Genomic DNA, 21811 nt, shown 5'->3' on the forward strand with positions numbered 1-21811 from the left:
GAAAGAGTCCTGTCCGCTTCCCACAAGCCAGAGCAAAACCAGGAGATGCCTTCCCCATGGACGTCTGCGCCATGAGCAGCTCGCGTGGACGGACGGGCTCTGGGCCCCGCGGTGCCGCCTGGCAGAGCTCCCACCGGGGGCCACCCATCTGTGAGGACACGCGCCCCCTCTGCCGTCTGGGTACTCGTGCGGACAAGTCTCACAGTCATAACCGAGTCTGAGTGGCAAACGCAAACCCTCAAGTCCCAGGTGACACAACCACTACTTGACCGTCCGTTGGCATGGCCATGCAGATGGCAGTGGTTCCACGTGCCAAGTTCTAAGGAGAAGAAGACGCACAGAGGCACCCGCAGGCTCGGGAGGGAGCTCACAGCGTGTGCGCGGTAAGAACTACTGCAAATGAACAGATGCACATGCTCAGAGCCACACTTCTTGGTAGCAGAAAAAAAGAGTCACTTGGAAAAGTCAACGAAACTAACGTCGAAGCTGGGAAAGGCCGTCTGAATCCATTTCAATGAGTGCACGCACAGACACACCTGCCGGCCGGGGCGCCCCCGTCATGGGGGGCACCCAGCCACCCGGCCTGTGTCCTGAGCGCCTTCCCCGGAGGCAGCAGGGGATGAGGGGCCCAGCGCTGGGCCGGGACAGGTGCGAGGTCAGGTGGCAGCCAGGGTCAGAGACCGCGGGGTCACATCAAAGGTCTCAGCGGCCAGAGGCTGAACAGAGTCCCATGGGGCGCCTGGCACCTGGAGGGCCTCTGAGGAGCGTGGTGCCGAGCCCCCAGATCGCCGGACTGCTCCAGTTAGGAACGCACCACCCTGCACGGCCCACACGGCAAGGGCAACGGGAACTGCGAGGGGCCCCTGAGGGCACATCACTACCGGACGCATGTCACTACAGGACGACAGGTCAGGTGGCTGGGGACTGCAGGGCTCGGCGGGTGGTCCCACCCCATCAGGTCCCCCACGCCCACCTGCAGGACACCATGAGGGGGGACCAGAGCAGTGACACCCCACGAGGCAATGAGCCTGGATGCCCAGCAGGCGTCGTCAACAAACCCAGAGGAGCCCTGCTGGAGCAAAAGCCCACCTGGCTGGCCCCTGGCCCAGGACGAGACAGCCAGAAGGTGGGCCGTTGGGCGAGCGGCAGGAGAGTGACAGGTTGGAGGGCCTGGGACAGCCACTGTTCATGCCTACAAATGATCAGGGCCCCACACGCACACACAGCTGTCAGTCCTGAAGGCAGCTGGTGACCACCTGTGTCTGTGCTGGGTGAGCCCTTCGCTTCTCTGAAACGTCTCGTAAGGCAACACGGGGGGCCACGCCATTCCTCTCCCAGCAACAGAGATGAGGAGGGCGTCGGGCATTCTTTGAACCAGTGACCAGAGGCAGCTGGGAGGGGGCATGGAAGGTGCCGGGCACGGGCTCTCCCGAGTGGGGAGCACCAAGGTCACGTTCAGGCCATCTCAGAATCTAGAAAACCAGCAGCAGCTTTAGCAGTTGTCTTAGGATTTGCAGTGATTGGCCAAGGATGAGAGCACTTCCTGAGGCTTCCCGTCCAGGCCCCGGGAAGGGCACTGCTGACCACAGGGCCCAGGCCAGCCGAGGCCCACACTAAGGCCACAGCCCATGACCCATTCCTCCAACAGGGCACGCCACGCTGGGGGCCGGGGAGGCCAGAGCTCTAATGAGGACAGTAGCAGCCCCTGCCACACCCCAGTGCCTGGCCGCCCTTCACCCCAGGCGTCTGTGAGGAGGACAGTCCACAGACTGGGGTCTGAGCACTCGGCCGGAGGACTCGACCCACAAGCTGTGGGCTCCTGTCGACGCTGAAACACCATGGGCGATGACCAAGGACTTCGGGAGGGATTCTGTGCATCACCGAGCTCAGCTGGACAGAGGCCCCCCCACCGTCCCGAGACTTTCTCCACATGGGGAGAAAATGAAAAATGGAATAGCCAGGACCTTGACTCTCGGCTCAGTGAGGACACACAAGCAAGAGACATGAGGGTGCAGACCGAGGGGAGCAAACAACCAGGCAACATGGCCCTTGTCCACGGGAGAGAGGCGGGAGGACCCACTGCGGCCCGATGGCGTCCAGAGTGACCCACACCCAGAAGAAGGTGCTGGTGTTTCTATCTTCCCTCCAGGCGCTTGCTGGGTTCCCTCTCCTGTGCTCGGAGTCAGAGCACACACTGCAATCTGCTGCAGTTACAAAAGCCTGAATTGGTGCTCAAATGAAACTAGTTCACGCCCACCTATCTAGAAGGTTCTGGACTGGATGGTCTCTGCCTGACATACCAAGCGCACGAGGGCTTCCCGCACAGGAAAGGGAGAAGAGACACCTGACCCACGCTGCCTGGTGCCTGGGTGTGGCCTGAATCCCCTCCGGCACTAAGACGGAGCCCGAGGGAGCTCCTTCCCCAGTCTAGCATCGGCAGGGCGGCTGTGGGGGAGGGGCGCGGGACCCCATGGCACGTGCACCTCTGGCGCAGAGGGATTCTCGAGGCCACCGCTCAGGACGGACATCCTCAGGTGCGCCACAGGCCGCAGGAGGAGCCAGGGACAGCAGAGTGCTCCCCCAGAAGGAGCAGCTTGCTGGGCCAGGTGGCGAGGCCAGCCGAGAGGCTGCACCCCAGCACGCCGGCCCCTAGTCTCAGCTTGCCAAGATTCAGAAAACAAACTTTCCCCTAGAAGGTTCAGGCCAGATACAGCAGAGGACCTCACTCCAAAGAACCACCCACGCAATTCCAAATCCAGAAGCCTCCACCAACACAAGGGAAACACAATCCTACCTACACGCCAATCAACTCCCAGGGCAACAGCCCAGCTGGGGAACCGGAGCTCGGGCTATCAAGCTCCTTCCACGAGCCCCCCTCGCCCCCCCCCCACAGCTGTGCCCAGCAGCTCTGCTGCAAGACCAAGACTCACACGCAGCAAAGGGCCTTCCCTCCTCCCACCAGGGACAGGAAGGCAGCCGAGGGCAGCAGGGGCGGCTCTGACAAGGCGGGGAGGGGCCCAAACATGGGAAAAACCCAGAAAAAGCCAAAGAGGACCCTCTGGACGACCCCAGTGGCCTCACTGCCCCCAAGTTAGAGTCACCAAATGAAACGGGGACGTCAGTCAAGTCTGAATTTCAGATACACGGTGAGTGATCCTTCAGTATAAGTTTGTACTGAGAAGGTATTCGTGGTCTCCAGGAAATCTGAGAGTGTGACCGGTCAGCTGGAAGCCCCCTGGCAGCCCCCACCTGGGGAGCTGCGGTCAGCCCGCCAGCAGGTGGCAGAACCGCAATCGGCGGACCCCCATGCCGGAGGCCTTCCGCCTGGCCCGCATGGGGAGGGCTGTCCGCACTCACAAGGGCCCCAGGCCCGGCCGTCAGTGCCGGACCCACAGACAGGCCCGGGGGGGGTCCTGGGCGCCGCGAGCACGTGGTGGCCACGCGGGGCGGGGTTGGGGTACGTTACCTTCCTTCATGTTCGCAAACCGCTCCTTCAGCTGGTGATCCACCTCAGGACCAAAGGCAAAATTATTCACAAATATAACACTGCAAAATAATATTCCAGTTGAGTACGCTGAAGGCTCCGGTTCCCGACGCGCACGGAGTCCCGCGCGCACCACGTCGACCGCCTCCGCTGCCAGCCCCCCAGCCCGGGGATGGGACCTAGGGCCCAGGGACGGGACCTGGGGCCCACGGGGCACTAGGGACAAGCAGGCTAGCAGTGGGTGCCCCCGCCGGCTCCTGGGATGTCCCTAGGGTGGGAATGCGGACAGCATAAATGTCACCCGGGCACAGAGGTGAGAGGGCACCCGGGCAGGAAGGCAGCACGGACTGCGTCAGGCCGCATTTCAGAGTGAGCCGCCCGAGGGCCTGCAGGGCCAGAGGCACAGTCCTCCTTCCTCCCCACGCTGTCTGGCCCCGGGCGACGCAGGGGCCTCCGTCCGAGCACGCCACCTAGGGCGGGCGGCCAGGGAGGCCACTGCCCCACACTGGGCGTGCGGAGACACCCCCTTCCTGCCCGCCCAGGCCCAGCTCGTGCCCACTGCCAGGCACTCTCTGAATGGCTACGCTCCACAAACAGCCATGCAGCTGCTCGTCTCAAGCCCCCCAGGTAGAACAGCTCCCGACCCAGCTGTGCGGCTCTTCCCTCCCACGCCAGTGCCTCCAGGTAACACCTGGCCACAAAGGGCAGAACTGCAGACAGAGGGTTCACGTCCTCTCTTGAAAGGGACAGAAGACACCCTGGGCTGATGGCCATCCCCTCGCTGCTTGTTTTGAGTCTCAACAGTTTAAAATCAAGATGTCTAGAAGCTATCAGAGCAACCAGGTAACGGAACAATCACAGAAGACCTGACCGGAGCGAGAACAGACACCAGACGCCAACGGGCAGAGTGGCAGGGAAGAAACATTAAAGACGCGGACCAAGCCCAGTGCTGTCTACCTGTGCCACCACGCAGAAAAGATGAGGATGGGAGGCTTTAGGCTGGGGTGCGGGTGACCTGGGGAGCCAAGGGACAGGGCCCTGACAAGACAGCCGGGCAGGACAATCTCTCACAGGGAGCGAGGCTGGCCTGTCCTAGTCCCTACTCGGGGACAGAGCCTGGGAAGACAGGATGTGAGCCAGTAAAGGCCCTGGGGACGGCTCTGATGGAGGAAGGGTGCTCCGAAGGCACCCGCCCTTCCATCTCACGCACAAGGAGTCAGAAGCAGAGAGTCCCTAACAAGAAAGGGGCTGGGAGGGGAGGGGACACCCCCTCCAGGAAGCAGAGCACACGGGGGGACATCAAGGGGACGCTCTCCTGTCACAAAAGCCTATTTCCAATCTGCCTGCAGGACAAGGGGCAGACGAGGCCCGGGGGACAGTGCCCTCCCCGTGAGCTCTCACATCACCAGGGTGACCACAAGATGGGACACTTTGGCCCAGATGCTGCTGGCCAGTGCTAAGCACTGGAGAGCCCCAGAACCCCACAGATGGGGATACCCACGGGGCCAGCAGAAGTCTCTCAGGAATAGGGGGAAAACCTGGCCAGTAGGGGACAGCAGAGCAGACCCGTCTCAGATGAGGACTTCTCATGGGACAGCCACAAAGGGAGATGCTCTGGAAAGAGCAGCACCCAGCGTCTACCTGCCCCCAGGAGTCAGACAGTGGGGACTGTGGGGCAACAGGCAGTATGTGCCTGAAGGAACGACAGGGAGAGGCCAGACGGCAAGGTCCCCCAAAACAGTGGGCCACCATCGGCAAGGCAAGGCTGACTTCTCCCCAGGAAGATGGCTCTGGGGTGTGCAACAACTCTCAGGTCCCCGAGCTTCCAGCGGTCTCCAGCGGACTGCAGCACCCCCGGCCTGAGGCCAGGGGAAGGGCTGCAGACCAACCTCAGGCCCACAGCGGAGGCAGAGAAACAGCCCTGCCCCCACACCCCACTGGGGGAGGTGTGGACACAGCAAAAAACCTGCATGCTGGGCACAGGCTGCCTCACGGGCAGCCAGGGCACTGGCATGTGTGGGCCTCGAGCCACACCTGGCCCTGCCCTGGGGCCCTGGGTCTGGCTCCCAGGCCACCTGCTCGGCTGCAGGCGAGGGACGGGGAGAGAAGGAGCTCCACCAGCCTCTGCCAGCCTCCGCCAGCCACCCCTCCCAGGCGCACTTCAGTGCGCCCCACGGCCACGCACCCTCCCTCGGGGCACCCGCCCGACCAGGCCCTACCTTGTGTTGGCAATCCGCTCTCTCCACTCTTCCGAGAGGAAGTCGCCTCTTTCCAGCTGAAAGGAAGAGAACAGGAGGGAGGCTGACTCAGGAGGCCTCACCCGGCTTCGCGCCCTGCCCACCCGCCGGCGGAGAGAAGATGAAATGAACGCAGTCACTGAAGTGGGGAGGTGTAAGACCGACGCAGTGGCGGCTCCAGGAGGTTCCCGCCCCACCAAAGGACGCACTGCGGTCACACAGAGCCAGGCGGGGGCAAGCCCGGGACACGGCCACATGGGGTTCCCAGGCTGCTGGCGGTTCTGGACGGAGGTGGGCCGGCTGGCCGGCCAGGGCTACCACGGAGAACAGTGGTCATACACTCGGCAGGCGCCTGGGCACACAGCACCGCCGGGGGGGAGAGAGCCAGCCCGGCACACAGCAAAGGCCAGGCCTGCTCTCTGCACCACGTTAGCGCCGGTGCGCCGGCTGACCCCGGCCTCCTGCGGGCTCGCTCACCTGACAGCAGCCCACCTGTGCCTTCAACATCAGCTCTCTGCACTGCGCTTGCAGCATGCTAATACGGCGACTCCAGGAGCACCCGGTTCTTAGTGACCGAGATGTCCGAACTGTGGCATTCAGCAAACCGAGACGTCTAAGTTCATCATTCTTTGAAAACACTATTGCACCACGCCTCAGCGTGCCGAGGAGAAGCGAGCGCCCCCACGTCCCCACGAAAGCTGTGCGTGCGTGGTGTCAGCAGCAGGATTCAGAGGAGCCAAACGATGGAGACCATCCAAAACGTCCATCAACGCGTCCACCGCACATGGGAGCGTCCCTCGGCCGCGAGCAGGAGCAAGGCGCCCACCCGAGCTGCCCCGGGAAGGACCCGAGCCCACGACACTCAGGGAGGGAACCAGACACAGAAGGCCCCACGGCATGGGAGTCCACGTGTGTGACACGTCCAGAACAGGCTCCTTCACGGACGGGAAGGGGGCTGGCGGGGGCCGGGGGCTGGGGAGGGGATGGGGGGGTGACTACACTCACCTACACCCCTACGCATGCCGCAGGGTGACTAGGAACCCTCACTCTCCTCACGAAGACAGCAGGAGCCCTCTGGGCACTAGGCCTGCTGTCACTCAGAAAGGGACAGAACAAAGACCCTGAGCAGAGACAGTCCAGCGAGCACTGCTCACCTGGTGCAGAGGCTGTGCGCCAGGCCAGGAGCCAATCCTACACCCTCCAGCGCATGCACAGAGACCATCCAGGGTATCACGTGGTGCACGTGACCGTGAAGGGCGCGGGGGGTGGGGAGAGGGGGCAGTTCCCCCAAACGCGCTCAGGCACCGTGGGGGGCTGCCCACAACCCAGCTGTCCTATCTCTGAATCCTCTCCCCACCTGTGGAACTTTCTAAATCTGTCACACTCCAAGGACAGGCCTGCCAGGCCTCAGGAGTGACTCAAATCCACAGTCTTACTGGTGCTGTGAAAGAGAGAGCTTGCGCGGCAGGCCTGAGACTTCCCTCCTCAGAGGCCGGCTCGCAAGGCTGGCCCTCGACGGCGCCTGGAACCGGACTCCGGCACCCTCTCTGGCGAGGGGCTCGGTCACTGAACCATCCGTGCAGACACAGGGTTCGTGCTGAGCACCTGCTCCCCTCCCGGAGTCGGGGGTCCTGGCCCGAGCCGGAGAGAGGGGCCAGCGAGACCGACCCCCACAGAGAACGCTGGGTCTCTGCCAGCCGCCTGGATACCACACCTCACACACGCGGTCCCATCTCATTTGGGGGAACTAACTGCGTCCTGTGGGGCACCCCGGGAGAGGACTCTGGAAACTCATGCCTGGCATCCCCGCCCCCACCCCTACACCGCTGTCCTGAGCTCATGTTGCTTCCTATCCTCTCTCTGTATAAACTACGGCCGTGGGGACGACCGTCTGCTGAGCCCTGGGGTCCTCCCGGCACATCCTGCCCCTGGGCCTGCTCCTGGGGACAGACACAGATGCCTGCAGCCACTTATCCACAGGGCCTCCCTCTCCTGGCAGCTCCCCAGTCCAGGCCGTGCTGTCTTAGGCCACAGCACCACTGCTGAGCTGAGGCAAGAAGACAGCCACTCTCCCAGGCTCTGCCTGCCTGGTCCCGTGGCAGCTCTGCTCTTGGCATGGGTGAGCTGTGACCCTCTGACAAAAGGGACTGGCTGAGTCGGCTGTGCTGCTGGGGCTGGTGGACCTGAGTTAACAGTGGCCAGAAAGATGTCTGTGGCCTTCCTGTGCCCCTGCCCAGGGACCCCATGAGCAGGCCCAGTGTCACTGAGACCTTCAAGTACGGAGAAATGGGAAGACATGCAGAAGGTCCCTGGCACACACAGGTGCAGAGGGCTTCGGTGCCCACGACCACCTATGCCACAGAGACCACTGGTCAGCGCGTGGCCCCAAGGCCGCAGGCAGATGCAGCAGGTGCAGCCCCACCCCCAGGCTGCCCCAGCTGGCCCCAGATGTGGTCCTGGAGGCAGTGCTCACCCCTGCACGGAACACACATGCTCTCCAGTAAGGGGAAAAGAACACCCACCTGCTGGTGACCCAACCCAGACCAAGACCAGAGAGGCAGGTGGACCAGCACTTCTAAGATGCATGGGGCCCCGGCTGACGTGGCCCAGCCACCCCAAGGGCCACACGGGCAGCATCCTGATGTGGACCTAGCTGGAGGGGCAGCAGGTGCCCTGGGGGAGGCCCTGCACACGTCCTAGAGAGTGAGGCCCCTGCCCTCGACACCCTAGCACCACCCCCACAGCATACAGGGCTCATTGTGAACAGCACAGCTACCAGGTTATGGGGGCTCCAGGGGCCTGGACGTCAGCCTGGGCGGGGAGTTGGACAGAGTATCTCCCAGGCAGAGGGGGCACCCTGAGGTGAGATAGACCCGCAGGCAGAAGCCAAGTGGAAGGAGGGCACAGGGGCTCTGACAGGAGGAAGCATGTGGGTGGGTAGGAAGGGTTTGGCGCCCGGGCACCGCTGGGCTGCAGGACAGGGAGGCGGGGGCTAAGGCTGGCAGGGTAAAGCCTGGCTGGGCGGCGCCTCTGCAAAGGCGGGAGGCGGACAGAGGAGGCAGCGGCCACCCGGGGATCCGCAGCCTGCAGAAGCAGGCTCTGGGGCTTGGAAAAGCACACTGGGCTATTTTTAGACTCCTGTTGGCTCTGTTTCCTCTTAGGTTCTTAAGTAACAGGAGCAGGACTCTGTCCGCCAATAAGGACGCCTGGTCAAAGCCACAGAAAGCTGCTGGGAAGGTCTCACAAGACCCAGGACACGAGTTCCCGCCAAATGTGGGTGCTCACCAGTCAGCACACGCTTACCACGCCCCGCCGGAGCCCGGCGGGGTGCAACAGGACGCCCTCTGGAAACAGACAACAGAACAGCAGAGGCACGGCCGGCTGCCCGTCGTGCAGCCAGCTTTTTCCACACACCCACTGCCAAGGTCGTGCCCAAGTGTCCTTTGAGCCAAATTCCATTTGCAGCCACCTCTCCAGGGCCACGGCGGGGCCAGTGACCACTCTGCCCCACACGAGACCCAAGGAATGAGACGGTTTCACACGGGGAGCCCCTCCCGTGTGCCAACCACTGCACCGCCAGGCCCTGATGTGCCACTGAGCCAGGATGGAAACAAGAGAAAGAAAGAGGATGGCAGAAGGAGAAGTGGGCGGGCAGCGCCCCCAGCCTCACCCCTGCTCCTTGCCCCAGCCGTGAGGAGCATCCCAGACGCTAAAACCAGGCTGCGCACAAAGTCCCGGAGGCCATGCCGAGAGCAACAGGGGACGCTTCTGAGAAATGTGGCAACACGACCTCTACGCCACGGGCTGGGGCTTTCTCACCAGAAGCAAGCAGTGGTTTAAAACGTGAAAACCTGCGTTTTAGGAAGTCCACTTAGGAATGCAGTCAGCATAAGAGCAGATGTGGGGGACCGCACGGGAAGAAGTTCCTTAAAATGGAGACCCACTGGACTTCCTGCGTGCTCAGCCGAAACGGCAGACCCCAGGGAGCCTCAGACATGGGGGTGGAGAATTCCAGAAGAAACTGCACCAGGAGACTGGGAAGAGAACCCACTCTGCCTGTGCATGTCCTGGCCCCAGAAACACAGAACACAAGCAGAGGGCGCGCCTCCTCCCCACAAGGGGCCAGCATCACCCCACACCTGAAAACGTCACACGGAAGGAGAACTACCGGCCGGGACCTCTCGTGGACGCAGACGCAAGCTCAACAACACAGGTGCAGCGGAAATGCAACACCGTGTGAAAACCACCGCGCACTGCGACCCGACTGGACTCACCGGGGCACGGAAGGCCAGAGGGACACCCCTGCTCGCCACATCAACAGGCCAAAGAAAGATCCCAGGAGCGTGTCAACACACGCGGGAAAGGCATTCAACAAACTGCAACACCCGTTCATGATGAAGAATCTCAGCAAAATAAGAACAGAGGGGAACTGCATCCACTTGCTAAAGAACACCCACAAAATACCTACAAACTCACATCACCTCCGTGATGAGAAAGTCGAAGCTTTCCCAGTAAGGTCAGGAATAAGGCCACAGTGCCCCTCTCACCACCAGCTTTTGGCAGTATACCGTACATACCAGCTGTTAACACTGGCTCGTGCAATAAGACAAGAAAAATAAAACATACACAGATTGGGAAGGAAGACATAAAACTGCCTCTGTTCACAGACGACACGATCATCTATGCAGTTAATTTGAAAGAATTCAGAAAAACAAACAAACCTGGAGCTAATACGCGATTACAGCAACATTCCAAGGTAAAAGTATTATTATATATTAATATGCAACAAAGGTCAGTTGCTTTCCTGTAAACTAGCAATGGACAAGTGGAATTTGAAATTAAAAAGACAATATCATTTATACAGGCACCAAGAAAGACAGAGAGACTGACTTCAGTATAAATCTAACAAAATGCGTACGAGGTCTACATGAGGCAAAGTACCAAGCTCTGATGCATGACACTGGTGAGGGAGAGGCAGGCCGTGTCGGACGCAGGAAGACACGACACTGTCCGGAGCAGCTGTGCCGGCTCAGTGCCATCCCGCCCCTGCCCCCACAAACCGACTCTACGCCAACTCCACGGTTTATCTGGGGAAGTAAAAGGCCCACAGTGGCCGACACAGTGTGGAAGGAGAAGAACAAGGTCAGAGGACAGGCGAACGCTGCCTGAGTGAAGACACGCTACAGAGCCACAGGAACAGTGACAGTGTGGGCTGGTGAGGGAGCAGACAGAAAAACAGACAGAGGAGCAAGAGCAGAGTCTGAAACCATGGGGCTGAAACAGCTGGGCCTCCATGTGCAAAAGAAAAGATCCAGGTGCCGCCCTCACAGCCTCACGGCCCTATACATAAAACACAGCTATGAAACTCCCAGAAGACACTAAGTAGCAAGTGTGGGTGGCCTAGCGTGTGGCAATGACCTTCAAACACTACAGCGCAGGCATGACCCACGAAAGGAGAAGCCATCAGGCTGTCCTAAGGAAGGGGAAACCTCCCCCTTCCCCTTCTCTCCACACCCCAACCGACCTCCAGCCTGTCATCGCATGACTTATTCTAGTTCTCTAATGCAACAAGGAACACCGGTTCCAGCTCAACAGTCAACACCCCATGGGATGGCTTGCTCTTGGCTGCTGACAACAGACAGGGCAAGAGGTGAACACTTGTAAGAAATCTCCGGGAGGGAGGAGCGACAGGGCCGGCCAGGGAACCAAGTGGAATCTCAGTGATTTGGGCCTTGAGCTCTGGGTATGTGCAGATAATGACCTGAGATGGGAAGAGAAAGATGAATTAAAGATCCGGTTTGGACACACTCTGTCTGTGGTGTCCCTGCCGTGGCCAAGTGGGTGCAGGCTACACGGCCGCAGCGTGTCCGCAACAACAGAAAGAGTAGGGGACGAGTCTTGGGCCCAGACACAGGTTTCAAGGTGTAACACAGATGCCCCGGACAGGAGCAGACAGAGGACAGGGGTCTAGAACCCCAGCCGGACAAGGAATGTGGGCATCGCAAGGCTGGGCCGATCTATGGAGGCCGAGGCGCAGCAGCAGCCAGGAGAGCTGGGGGTGTGTGCCGCCCCAAACCTGAGCCTCGCCAGGAGGGTGACTCACCGGCTGGGTCACATGCTGCCAGGAAGGCAAGGAGAAGATGCCTTCTCATCCACCCTCCGCTGCCCAGCCCCGTGCCGCTGCCGTGACAGACATATGCACGACACCGAAGGAGGGCGCCCTGAGACCGCCAGGTGCCTGGAGACACGCTGCACGCGACTGCCTTCATTTGGCTGAGGGCTGGGGGAAAAGGGCGCCGCCACGTGCCACGTCTGTCCTCAGAGAGCACGGGGCAGGAGTAGCTGTAGCCCCTGGAGGAGGCCCAGAGAGGGCAAAGAGCCAGGAAAGGGAGGAGGGTATTGGTGATGCCGAGCGGGCCTTCCCTTCCACAGCGCCGTGCTCCACGGGGGGCAAGGACGGGCAGGGAGGGCGTCCCCGGGAGGGAAGAACGGCGGGTCAGAGGGGGAGGAGGAGGCACAGAAATGGAGCTGGGTTGTTAGCCACAGGGGCATGGAGCGATGGCACTCACTGTGTATTCTGCATGCTTTTTTCCATACCATTTCATCCACTTCCTGAACTCTCGGTCCATGGTCTGCAAGGGAATGACCCGACAGCCCGTCAGTGGCTCCCCGAGGCCCCTTCCTACCCGCCTCCCTAGGGACAACCTGGGACTGCCCTTCGAGAAGCAGCCCCGGATGACCCTGGGGGTTGCAGGGGAGGACAGACTGTAGGACCTGCAGAGTCCACCAGATGTGCAGGCCACACACTCTAAAGACATTTCTGGAGTTGCACCTACTGCCCAAACCCCACTGACACCACCCCAGGGGGCCCAGCTGGGGGAGACGAGGCTGGAACCCTTTCTGGCAGCACACGGTGGGGCCCAGATGTGCATGCAGAGCGCAAGCAGCCCCTCGGACCGCCCACCTCGTTCTGTCCTTCCCTCCTCACACCCCATGGGTCACGGCAAACAAAGGTCTGAAAGCAAAGAGACACACGCACACACCTGTGCCCCACTCCAGAGTCACTCACCTCCGCGTACTTGGCTGGGATGTCGGCTTTCTCCACGCCATAGTGATGCTTGCAGTTGGTGGCTGCGGCGACCTGCAGCACGACCTGGCCCACTCCTTCAGAGAGAGAGCGGGACCGTCAGACGCAGCCCCTGAGGCAGGGGCTCCACCTACCTGGAGTCGAGGCCCAGCCCAGGCAGGTGCTGGCCATGGGGGCAACAGGCAGAGGCCACTGGCTCTCCAAGAAGAGACGAGCACTCTCCAAGGTCACTGAGGAAATGCCAATGACCCAGGCCGTGAGCCGAGCCCCCGGTAGGGGGACGGCCGTCTGGCCCACCCTGCCTCACACAGACCACACTCCGGGGCTCCCGCCATGGTGACCTGCTGTCTACAGCACCTGCGTGGCATCGACTGTGCAGCCGCAACTCCACGAGACGCAGTAACGCCTCTGGAAGGCTCCCAGGTTACCGCCACAGCACGGCCCAGCCGGCCGGATCTGAAAGCCCTGAGAACACCCCTTGATACTCGGCATCGACTGGGGTTCGGTGCAGCTGGGAGATAGCAGGAGAAGCCCCACCCACCAGCAACGGGGTCTCCAAACCACTGTCATGCGCTGGCCTCGCCGTGCGGCCCAACAAGCGGGCTGAAAGCACCAACGTGCCCGGCTGCGCTCGTCACGAGGGGCCGTGCATGCACGCTTTGGGGTGGCTGGCGCTCAGACCTCAGTGCGCCAGGAAGCTTTGCCAACGGTCTCCCCTCCTACCTGGGTCAGTCATATCTCTCAGATAACATGCCAGCAGCCTTCTGAGTTTGCACTTTGAATAGAATATATTAAAAAAATAAAGACAAGCACACCGGGGCACCTGGCTGGCTTGGTTGGTGGGGAACGTGACTCCCAATCTCGGGGCCATGAGTTCAAGCCCCACGTCGGGGTAGAAGTTACTTGAACAAACAAAAAATCTTAAAGAAAGAAACAAAGAAAACAGGCCCACTACTTAAAAACACAGGGTAAATGGCAAGGCCGATGGCGAGAGGACACAAGGGTCGTGGCCAGGGGACGGGGGTGGGGTAGGGTGGTAAGAGCCGGACATGAGGAGCTGGGCAGGTGCTTTCCAAAACTCCTAAACCTTTCAGTACACGCAGATAAGTTCTGTGGCCTTTTAGGTAACTGACTTTTGACGCATATGAATTCTTTTTTTCTTTCTTTCTTTTTTGTTTTTTTTAGAGCACGCACATGCACACACACAAAGCAGGGGCAGAGGGACAGAGAATCTCAAGCAGACTCCCCGCTGAATGCGAAGCCCAACACAGGGCTCAATCTCACAACCCTGAAATCATAACCTGAGCCGAAACCAAGAGTTGGACCCTCAACTGACCGAGCCCCTGGCGCCCCTAAGTGTGCGCATTCTTATTAAAGTATGAATTGCGTGCTTAAAAAGACTCAGACTAACGATGACTTCAAAAAAGTGGTCCTCGCCCGGTGTGCTGGGCCCTTTTCCAAGCGCCAAGGCTGTGCCGGCTTGAGACGGGACGCTGAGTCTGCCGCAGCACAAGGTTCGGTGTCAAAACAAGGTCACATCCGGGTGGCAGAGCCACCCCAGAGAAGGGCTGTGCATGGGGCTCCTAGGGCAGGCTGACAGCCGGCCACCTCATCAGCCCTGTCACCCCAACACGTCCCATCCGGAATCGAGCAACCTGAGGGATCTGTCTATTCAGTACAGTCTGTAGTCCGTCACGTGGACACCTGCTAGGCCACACTGAGGACAGGCCCCTGCCCTTAGGAGCCTGCTCCACTCTGGGGCCAGAGGACCACCATACACAAAGAAGGGGGGCGGCTAGTGAGAGCCGGGGAATGGGGGGAGGGGGCGAAGACACCCAGCAACGTGCGGGACTGGTCTGCAGGGGTCACGGGGGTCCCCTCTAAGCCAAGAACAGGTCCAGCAACGCGAGGAGGGGTGAGAGACAGGGAGGGGCCCTTGGGAGCACGACGACCCAGCTTCTCCTCTGCACAGAGCACAGGCTTGGCGCAGAGAGGGGCAGCCCCGCGTCGGGGGCTGTGGGCGACCCGGGGTGCTGACTGAGCCGCCCCCTCCATCTCCAGGGGCCAGGGAGGCTGGCGGTGCTCACAGCACGGCCTGCCCACACTCACCACTGCCCAGGTCCACAAACAGGTCGTCCTCGGTCATCCTGATCTCATCGATCATCTGCGCGACCAAGTCAAAGGAGGTCTCCCCGTACACCTCCGGGGAGAAGGGCTCGTAGTTGTTGAGCTTCTCGGGGTCTGTCACCGAGTGGTTGTAGACCTGCTGCAGGATGTGCCGCAGGAGCCCGTTGGACGGCCGCGTGTTCAGTTTCATGGGCTGCGTGGTTCCCTTCCACTAGCACAGCAGAGAAAGCACCACACACATCACAGGCGGCCGTCCACCCCGGCACCTGCCGGCCGCTGCCCACGCCGGACAACGGTGCTCATGCTCGCGGGCAGCCGCCCACGCCGCCCCACTAGACATGAGAGGTCGTTAGCCTCGGCTACCCTGCAACCCTGGCCTCAGAGCTGCACCTTCACCTGAAAGTCTGTCTGGGCAAGAAACGGGCCAAGAGCCACAGAAAGAACCAGAGCCTTCCGGGTCCTTGTCAGGACCCTACGGGCTTGATCTCTGCCCTAGGGGAGAGAACTGAGCCTGCATCCCGTTTAGCTCATGCTGGCCCAAGGACAAAGTCCTCAGGCTCCCAGCCCTGGGGCGCCACTGAGGCCTGGTGCCCTAACCCCTCACGGTCCACCCCCTTTCGACTCACGGCAGCTGCCCTTCAGCCACCTGCAGCCTGTGACGACAGCACTGACAGCTGCAGAGGGCCTTCCCAGCCTGGGGCCAAGCCACCGCCGTGCAGGGCACTAGAGGCTGCATGGCCTGGCCACCATGAGCCGCCCAGGTCAGCCCCAAGCCTCAGGCCCCACCTCCTGCCCAGGACAAAACCGAGGGGAGGACTCTGCTCCGAGGCAGTGGCGGGGCGGGGACGCAGAGCTGACACCCAGAACTTCTCTGAACCCCAGGTCCCTTGCACAGGACGTCAGAAAATATTCGTCTGACTCAGCATCCCTCTCCCCTCCCGTCAGTAATAGTGATGGGGATGACTGCCCAGAGAGCCCAGGCTAGCCCGTGCAAGGCCCTCGGAGCTGCATGGCCCGACATCCTGCCATAGCCTCCCCTGACAGCAAGGCTCCTGCCAGAGAACTCCCACCCCCACTAGGAGCCCACACTGCCTAGACAGTGGAACGTCCTTAGAAACAGGAGTGATGCGCTCTCTGCAACTGCTTTCGCAGCATGGCCTGTTCTTTGCCAGGTGAAGGCTCCCCAGGTCCCAGCATGGTGGCAGAGGGAGGTGAGAGCCCCAGGCCTCTCCATAAACAGAATACCCCAAAGGGATGGCAGGAGAACACTCACAACACAGCTGGCTGAGGGACCGGAGAAGCCCCGGGCAAGCTGCTGACCGCACCTGCCTGTCTCAGCCCATGGAGACAAGGCACCAACATGAAGGTCCGTATGCACTCAAGACCCCAGGGATGAGCACTCAGCATGGCGGGGGAAGAGGACACACCCCACCCTCAGGCCGGCCCCAACAGCGGCTCCCAGACACCTCCCACTGGTGGTCAGCAGTGGCCGGCCCCACGCCACACGTGTGAGCCCACACACTCCAGGGTGGTCTGCAGGGGTCTGCGAGGCGTGTCGTTAAAACCACCCAGGAAACGTGATGGGCAGCTGGGTGAGCACCCCTGCACAGGCGCCCGACAAGCAGATGCACGTGAGGGGAGGCCAGAGGCCACCTACCAGCTGGTGGATGCTGTCGATGGCGCGGTTGTATTTGTCACAGAGCCTCTGCATGCTTTCAAAGCTGAAAAGGCAAGGGAAAGACGCCGGTCACTGCAGAGCTCAGAACAAGCCACAGGGGGCCTGGCAGGCCGTTCAGGAGGGACGGCTCCTGCACAGGCAGAGCCAGCTCTCGCCTGGTGGGAAGGCAGAGGTCGCAGGGCACCAAGGAGAACCACGAGCGGGCAAGAAGGCTGAGCCCAGAGTCTGGGGCTGAGGCAGTTTTTGGCTGCGTGGCCAAATCGTGTACCTCGGGGCAGCCTGCGGAGGTTGCGGTTCATGGGCCAAACCCAAGGTCAGTGGTGTGTCAGGTGAGAGAAGGGGCTCTGCACAGCCTTCATAAAGCACTTCGGCTGGGACCAGACTGGCCCTGACTCCCCACCCAGTGGGCTGGACAGAAATTTCTCCTGCTCCCCCAGCCGGACCCGTAGCCCAGGGCCGCATGCACGGGCCTTACAAGGTCTTCCCTCCAGGGCCGGAAGAAGCCTCCATCTCAGCCCCAACTTGATGGGCACAGGGGCCACCCTGACTTAGCTGGATCCTTTTACTTCCGTGGCCCGCCCCTCCGGAAGAGCAACAGAGCCCATTGCTGCTCTTGGGGTCCTGCGTTTGCCATAGGAGCCCGGGGGCTGCTGTGTCACAGTCCTTTATGAGGACCCATCACGCTCTGGTAGTGGCTGCCCCTCCCGCTCGCTCCCCACGTCTCTCGCAGAAAGGGCCCCTCACTCTCCTGGCAGAAGAGGACACGGCCCAACACCCGCCCGCAGACTCCAACATTCTCAAAGATGTGCAGGCAGCACGTGGCAGGTGCCTAATGAGAGCCCGCTTGGGAGTTTTTCAATGAGACTGGACTGTCCCAAGCCCCACGATGTTTACTCCAGGGATGACTTTCAATGCAATGCCCTAACCCAGAAGGTCCCCCAGGACTGACTCTGCCTCCAGGAGACACTGTGCAACGTCTGGGGACATCTGGGGACATTCTGGGGTGCTCCTGGCATTGAAGGGGTGGGTGAGGGATGCTGCACGGCCTGTGACAGTGCCCGGGACACCCCACAGAGAATGACCTGCCTGACGTGAGCAGTGCCGGGGGGACGTGCTGTGAGGTCTGCGCTGTGCTGAGGGGACGTCAGCTGGGGGGGCTCTGTCTAGAACACCTACACGCACACACAGCGGCAAGGAGGCATCCTCCCGGAGCCAGATGCCAGGAGCCTGGGACTGGTCCCTCCACACTCGGACCACGCCGTGTGCACCCCAAGCTGCCCACCCCACTGCCCCCGGCATCTTCGCTGACCACCCACCCCTCATCCTCGGTCCCAGATTTAACCCAAGAGCTCACGTGCACCTTTTCTTTACAACAGAAAAAAAAAGATTCAACTGAGCTGGCTCCCCGACGGCAAGTCCAAGGTCCCCCATAGGACAGCACGACAGAAAAGCGGGAGAAGTGGAGAGCGAGCGAGAAGAGTAGCCACTATCAAAGTGAGATGGGTCCTCACAAAGGACAGTGACGCAGTGGCCCCCGGGCTCCTGTGGCGAACTCAGGACCCCAAGAGCAACGATGAGCTCTGCCGTTCTTCGAGAGGGGCGAGCCACAGACGCAGGCTGGACACAGGCGGTACAGGCGCTCTAGCCCCCTCCCCCGCTAAGCGCCGGGCCAGGCGGGGTCACAAGGAAGCAGGACCTGGCAGTCCGCAGCCCCGGCAATGCCCCAGTGTCTGAGTGACACTCCTTGGCCCTCCTAATTTGCAAAATGAAAGATCCAAGATCTCTGGCTCCTAGTTTCTCAAGCCGCCCTCAGGGGAAAACCATGGCACTACTTTGTAATTTGATTTCCTTGTGGTTCCCCTCACCTTCCACAGCTGTGAGCCACCCAGGCCCATCCCTGGAAGGGTGTGCAAACGCTGTGGGCCGGCCCTACTGCCACCTTGCTTGAGAGAAACAAGGATCTCCCACCACGAACCTGATTCTGAGGCCACACCGGCCCCTCAGGTGGATGCCTCCAGACTGGCCACCCAATCCCAGTCTTTTCTAAGCCAACTGAGTATGGAGGGAAAGAACCTCAAACACCCCCCTGCAAACATCTTAGAGCAAAATGATCCTGAAAAACACTGGCCGCTCTCGGCCAGGCCCAGAGCAATCACCCGTTATTAAAGGTGTGTTCCACTGGCCAAATGACTGACATCCAAGGGTCAGCAGCCATATGCACCCTCACCCTGGGAGCAAGAGAGTGCACCCCAGTCCTCGGTGTGGGCCCACACTGCCAGATGCACGCACACCACCCGAGCCCACGGGGCCTGGCTGCTCTGTGTGAGGAGTGAGCACAGTTCTCTTTTTTCTCAACTGCTGGGCCAATTATTAAATGGGGAACAAGACAGGAGGCCAGGGGAATGGGATCAGGGCTGGCGAGCAGACCAAGAAGTCCCTAAACAGAAACGTGAGACTGGGTCGACAACACCTGGGTGCCAGGTCCTGTTAGGGGCCCCGGGCTTCTCTGGGCTGTGCTCCTTATCTAGCGCGAGCTAGCAAAGCCCACAGAGGACACAGTCCTTCAGGGAAGACGGCAGAGCCGATTCTAAGCCTGCCAGGAGCTAAAGCGGCAGGAGCATGGAATGCCAGCCTTCCTTCTCAAAGAGAAACAAAAAACTCAGGCAGGCATTCCAGAGACAGCCTCGCCCTTCTCCACCCACAAGACTCTCCTCTGAGATCCAGGACGTGCCTGCAGGAAACTGCGAGAAGCGGCCAAAGGGCTGGACTCGCAGTGACGGACCAGACCCCACTGAGGCCCAGACGGGGGCCGGCCAGAACGCAAGCCAGGAGGCCCGTGCAGAGGCGCTGCCCCCAGGCAGGAACGCCGGCTGCTAGCGGCCGCCCGCAGGGAGACCGGCCCCTCGGCGGCTAGCTCGGGCTGACTTCACACATACCGGGCGCCGTTTCCGCAATGTGGCATTTACAATTACGTCCTCGCTGACAGCCTCTGCCAATATTTGATAAACATTTCCTACCAAAATAACTTCATGGAGGCGACAGCCAACTCTAAAAGGAAATTTCAGACCAGCTTGCGCCGTCGAAGAAGAGCTGACGGAGGCTGTGTCCCCGGCCAGCGCGGAGAGGCAGCGCAGAGCTCTGCTCACCTTTTGGTGTCGTAGTCGATGAGAACGTAATTCTCCATCGCAAGCTTGAGGTCCGGGATCTCTTCACAGACCCATCTGAAACACAAACGCAAAATCAACAGTGAAAACTAATCTCCACGCTCTACTTTTTACTCTCAACTGTCTTAAACACTGTTAACTTCCAAACGTTTAAAAAAAATCCTCTTTATTCGACTCAAAATGCACAAGAGAAAAGGGAGGCATTACTTCGGAACAAACCCCGCGAGGCCGTGGCTGACACTGTGACTCACGCGGTCTGCAGAGGTCCCGCCAGTGTCGGCTCCTGGGGGCCAACGGGGAAGGAGCTGAGGAAACCAACCCGCTCCAGGCAGGGAGTGTGGAATGCACCGCGCCCTGGGAGCCAGCGGCAAGTGCCGCTCCACGAGTTACCCAAGCCCAAGACAAGGGGGCTGCTTCCACAAACACGCGGCAAGAACCAGAGACGGAGGGGAGCCCACGGAGGAAAGGGACAGAAAAACACACCAGCCAATCCCAAGGCGTAACCCTTGCAGGATCCTGCTGCAACCTCGACAAAGAGCCAGGGGAGAGGGGTCGACGCTACAGATCTTCGAGAGAAAACCCGGGACACTATGGAAAACATCCCGCCGAGAGATCGGACAACTCCAATGAAATGAACCAATTCCTAGAAAGAATAGATAAGGGAAACGGATGCCAGAAGAAAGGGACCATCTAGGCAGCCTGGACCCCACTCAAGACCTCGATTCTCTGATCAAGCACCTTCCCACAAAGAGCCCTCCAGGTCTAGCTGGCCTCACTGGGGAATTCCACCAGACACATTTAAGGAGGAATGACACCAATCACTTTCAGTTTTACGAGGCCAGTGTTACCCTGAGGCCAAAACCAGAGGGAGACAGAGCCTTGGAAAGACAAAGTCGGTATAAAACAGGCATATAAAACAGGCAATCTACCCACCAATATCCCCCATGAACACACACAAAAATCCTCTAAAAACACTAGTAAACTGAAGTCAGCAATACATGTTAATCAGGGGGAGTTTATCGCAGGAATGAATCACTGTCCTTCACCTCATTACTAAAATAAAGGATAAAAAGAAGTACAGTCACTCAACAGATACAGAAGCCAAACCCAAGCCCCAAGCAGGATAAAAACCCCAGAGGAAGCAACAGGTGGAAACGGGCGTGAGGTGGGGCAGGGCCTGCATGCCCACTGTCTCTGCTGTGCCTGCGGGCTCCTAGCCAGCTCTGCTCCGTGGGGACGGGAGTTCTCCTGGAGGAGGGAAGGCCGCCCTGTGCTGTCCCTGCATCCCCGTGTCTTCAAGCCAGACTCCCTCGCCGGAGCAGGAAGCAGCTGCTGAGTCCAGGGAGCAGCTTCCTTCATCGTGCCCTGCCAGCCCCCAAACACACAGACACACACGGCGGCTCTCCTGCCCCCGACTCTGCGGTCCCTCCCCACGAGACCCCCTCCACACTCACAGTCACCAGGGCCAGCTGGGCATGCCCGCCTCCAAGTATCAACCTGCCCAAGGGTCCCTCTAATGCATCTGAGTTCCCCCCACCCTCCCTCCTCATGAGTACGTGTTTACAGTAAACTCCGCTCAGCAGCACACGGGACAGGAAGGTGCGGGTCCTGCAGATGCCGCCAGACCACGGGCACAAGACTGAGCAATGCCAGAAGGGTAGGGACAGGTGAGGACATCGGCCACCACGCTTCCCTTCAACACTCTATGACAGGCCCTGGCCAGCACCACGTGGTAAGAAAAGTAAGTGAATGGTATAAAGACCAGAAAAGAAGCAAAACGTCTCCGTTCGCAGACACACGATTTAATACACAGGCTATCCTAAGGAATTTACATAGAAGCTTCTAGAACTTATGTGAATTGAGCAAGGTCACAAGACATGAGGTCAATGAACAAAAATGAGCTATGTTTGTATATACCAGCAACAAAGAATTTTTAAGCGAATTTTTTAAATTCCATTTAAAATATCAGTAAAGCATAAATACTTACGGATAATTTTTTTAATTATTTACTTGAGAGAGAGAGACAGAACGTGC

At 60.1% G+C, this 21811-nt stretch overlaps 1 protein-coding gene across 9 annotated transcripts in view; it reads right to left on the reverse strand.

Annotated features, from left to right (window-relative positions):
* Positions 1-21811, reverse strand: part of DOT1L (DOT1 like histone lysine methyltransferase) — a 66547-nt gene that overhangs the window by 21650 nt on the left and 23086 nt on the right. For 7 of the 9 annotated variants that reach the window (XM_087867428.1, XM_087867427.1, XM_045800114.2 and 4 more), the window contains 7 exons: positions 19760-19834; positions 16593-16656; positions 14918-15146; positions 12791-12885; positions 12291-12353; positions 5704-5759; positions 3467-3546 (listed from right to left, as the gene is read on the reverse strand). In XM_087867428.1, the coding sequence (XP_087723554.1) occupies positions 3467-3546; positions 5704-5759; positions 12291-12353; positions 12791-12885; positions 14918-15146; positions 16593-16656; positions 19760-19834 (662 nt within the window). Of the gene's footprint in view, positions 1-3466; positions 3547-5703; positions 5760-12290; positions 12354-12790; positions 12886-14917; positions 15147-16592; positions 16657-19759; positions 19835-21231; positions 21285-21811 lie in introns of those variants that run through there. The other 2 variants (XM_087867430.1, XM_087867434.1) reach the window with 2 other exon arrangements.

The sequence above is a fragment of the Ursus americanus genome, chromosome 14 (assembly GCF_024610735.1).
Source record: "Ursus americanus isolate L20-20 chromosome 14, mUrsAme1.1.p, whole genome shotgun sequence".
NCBI classification, from domain to species: domain Eukaryota; kingdom Metazoa; phylum Chordata; class Mammalia; order Carnivora; family Ursidae; genus Ursus; species Ursus americanus.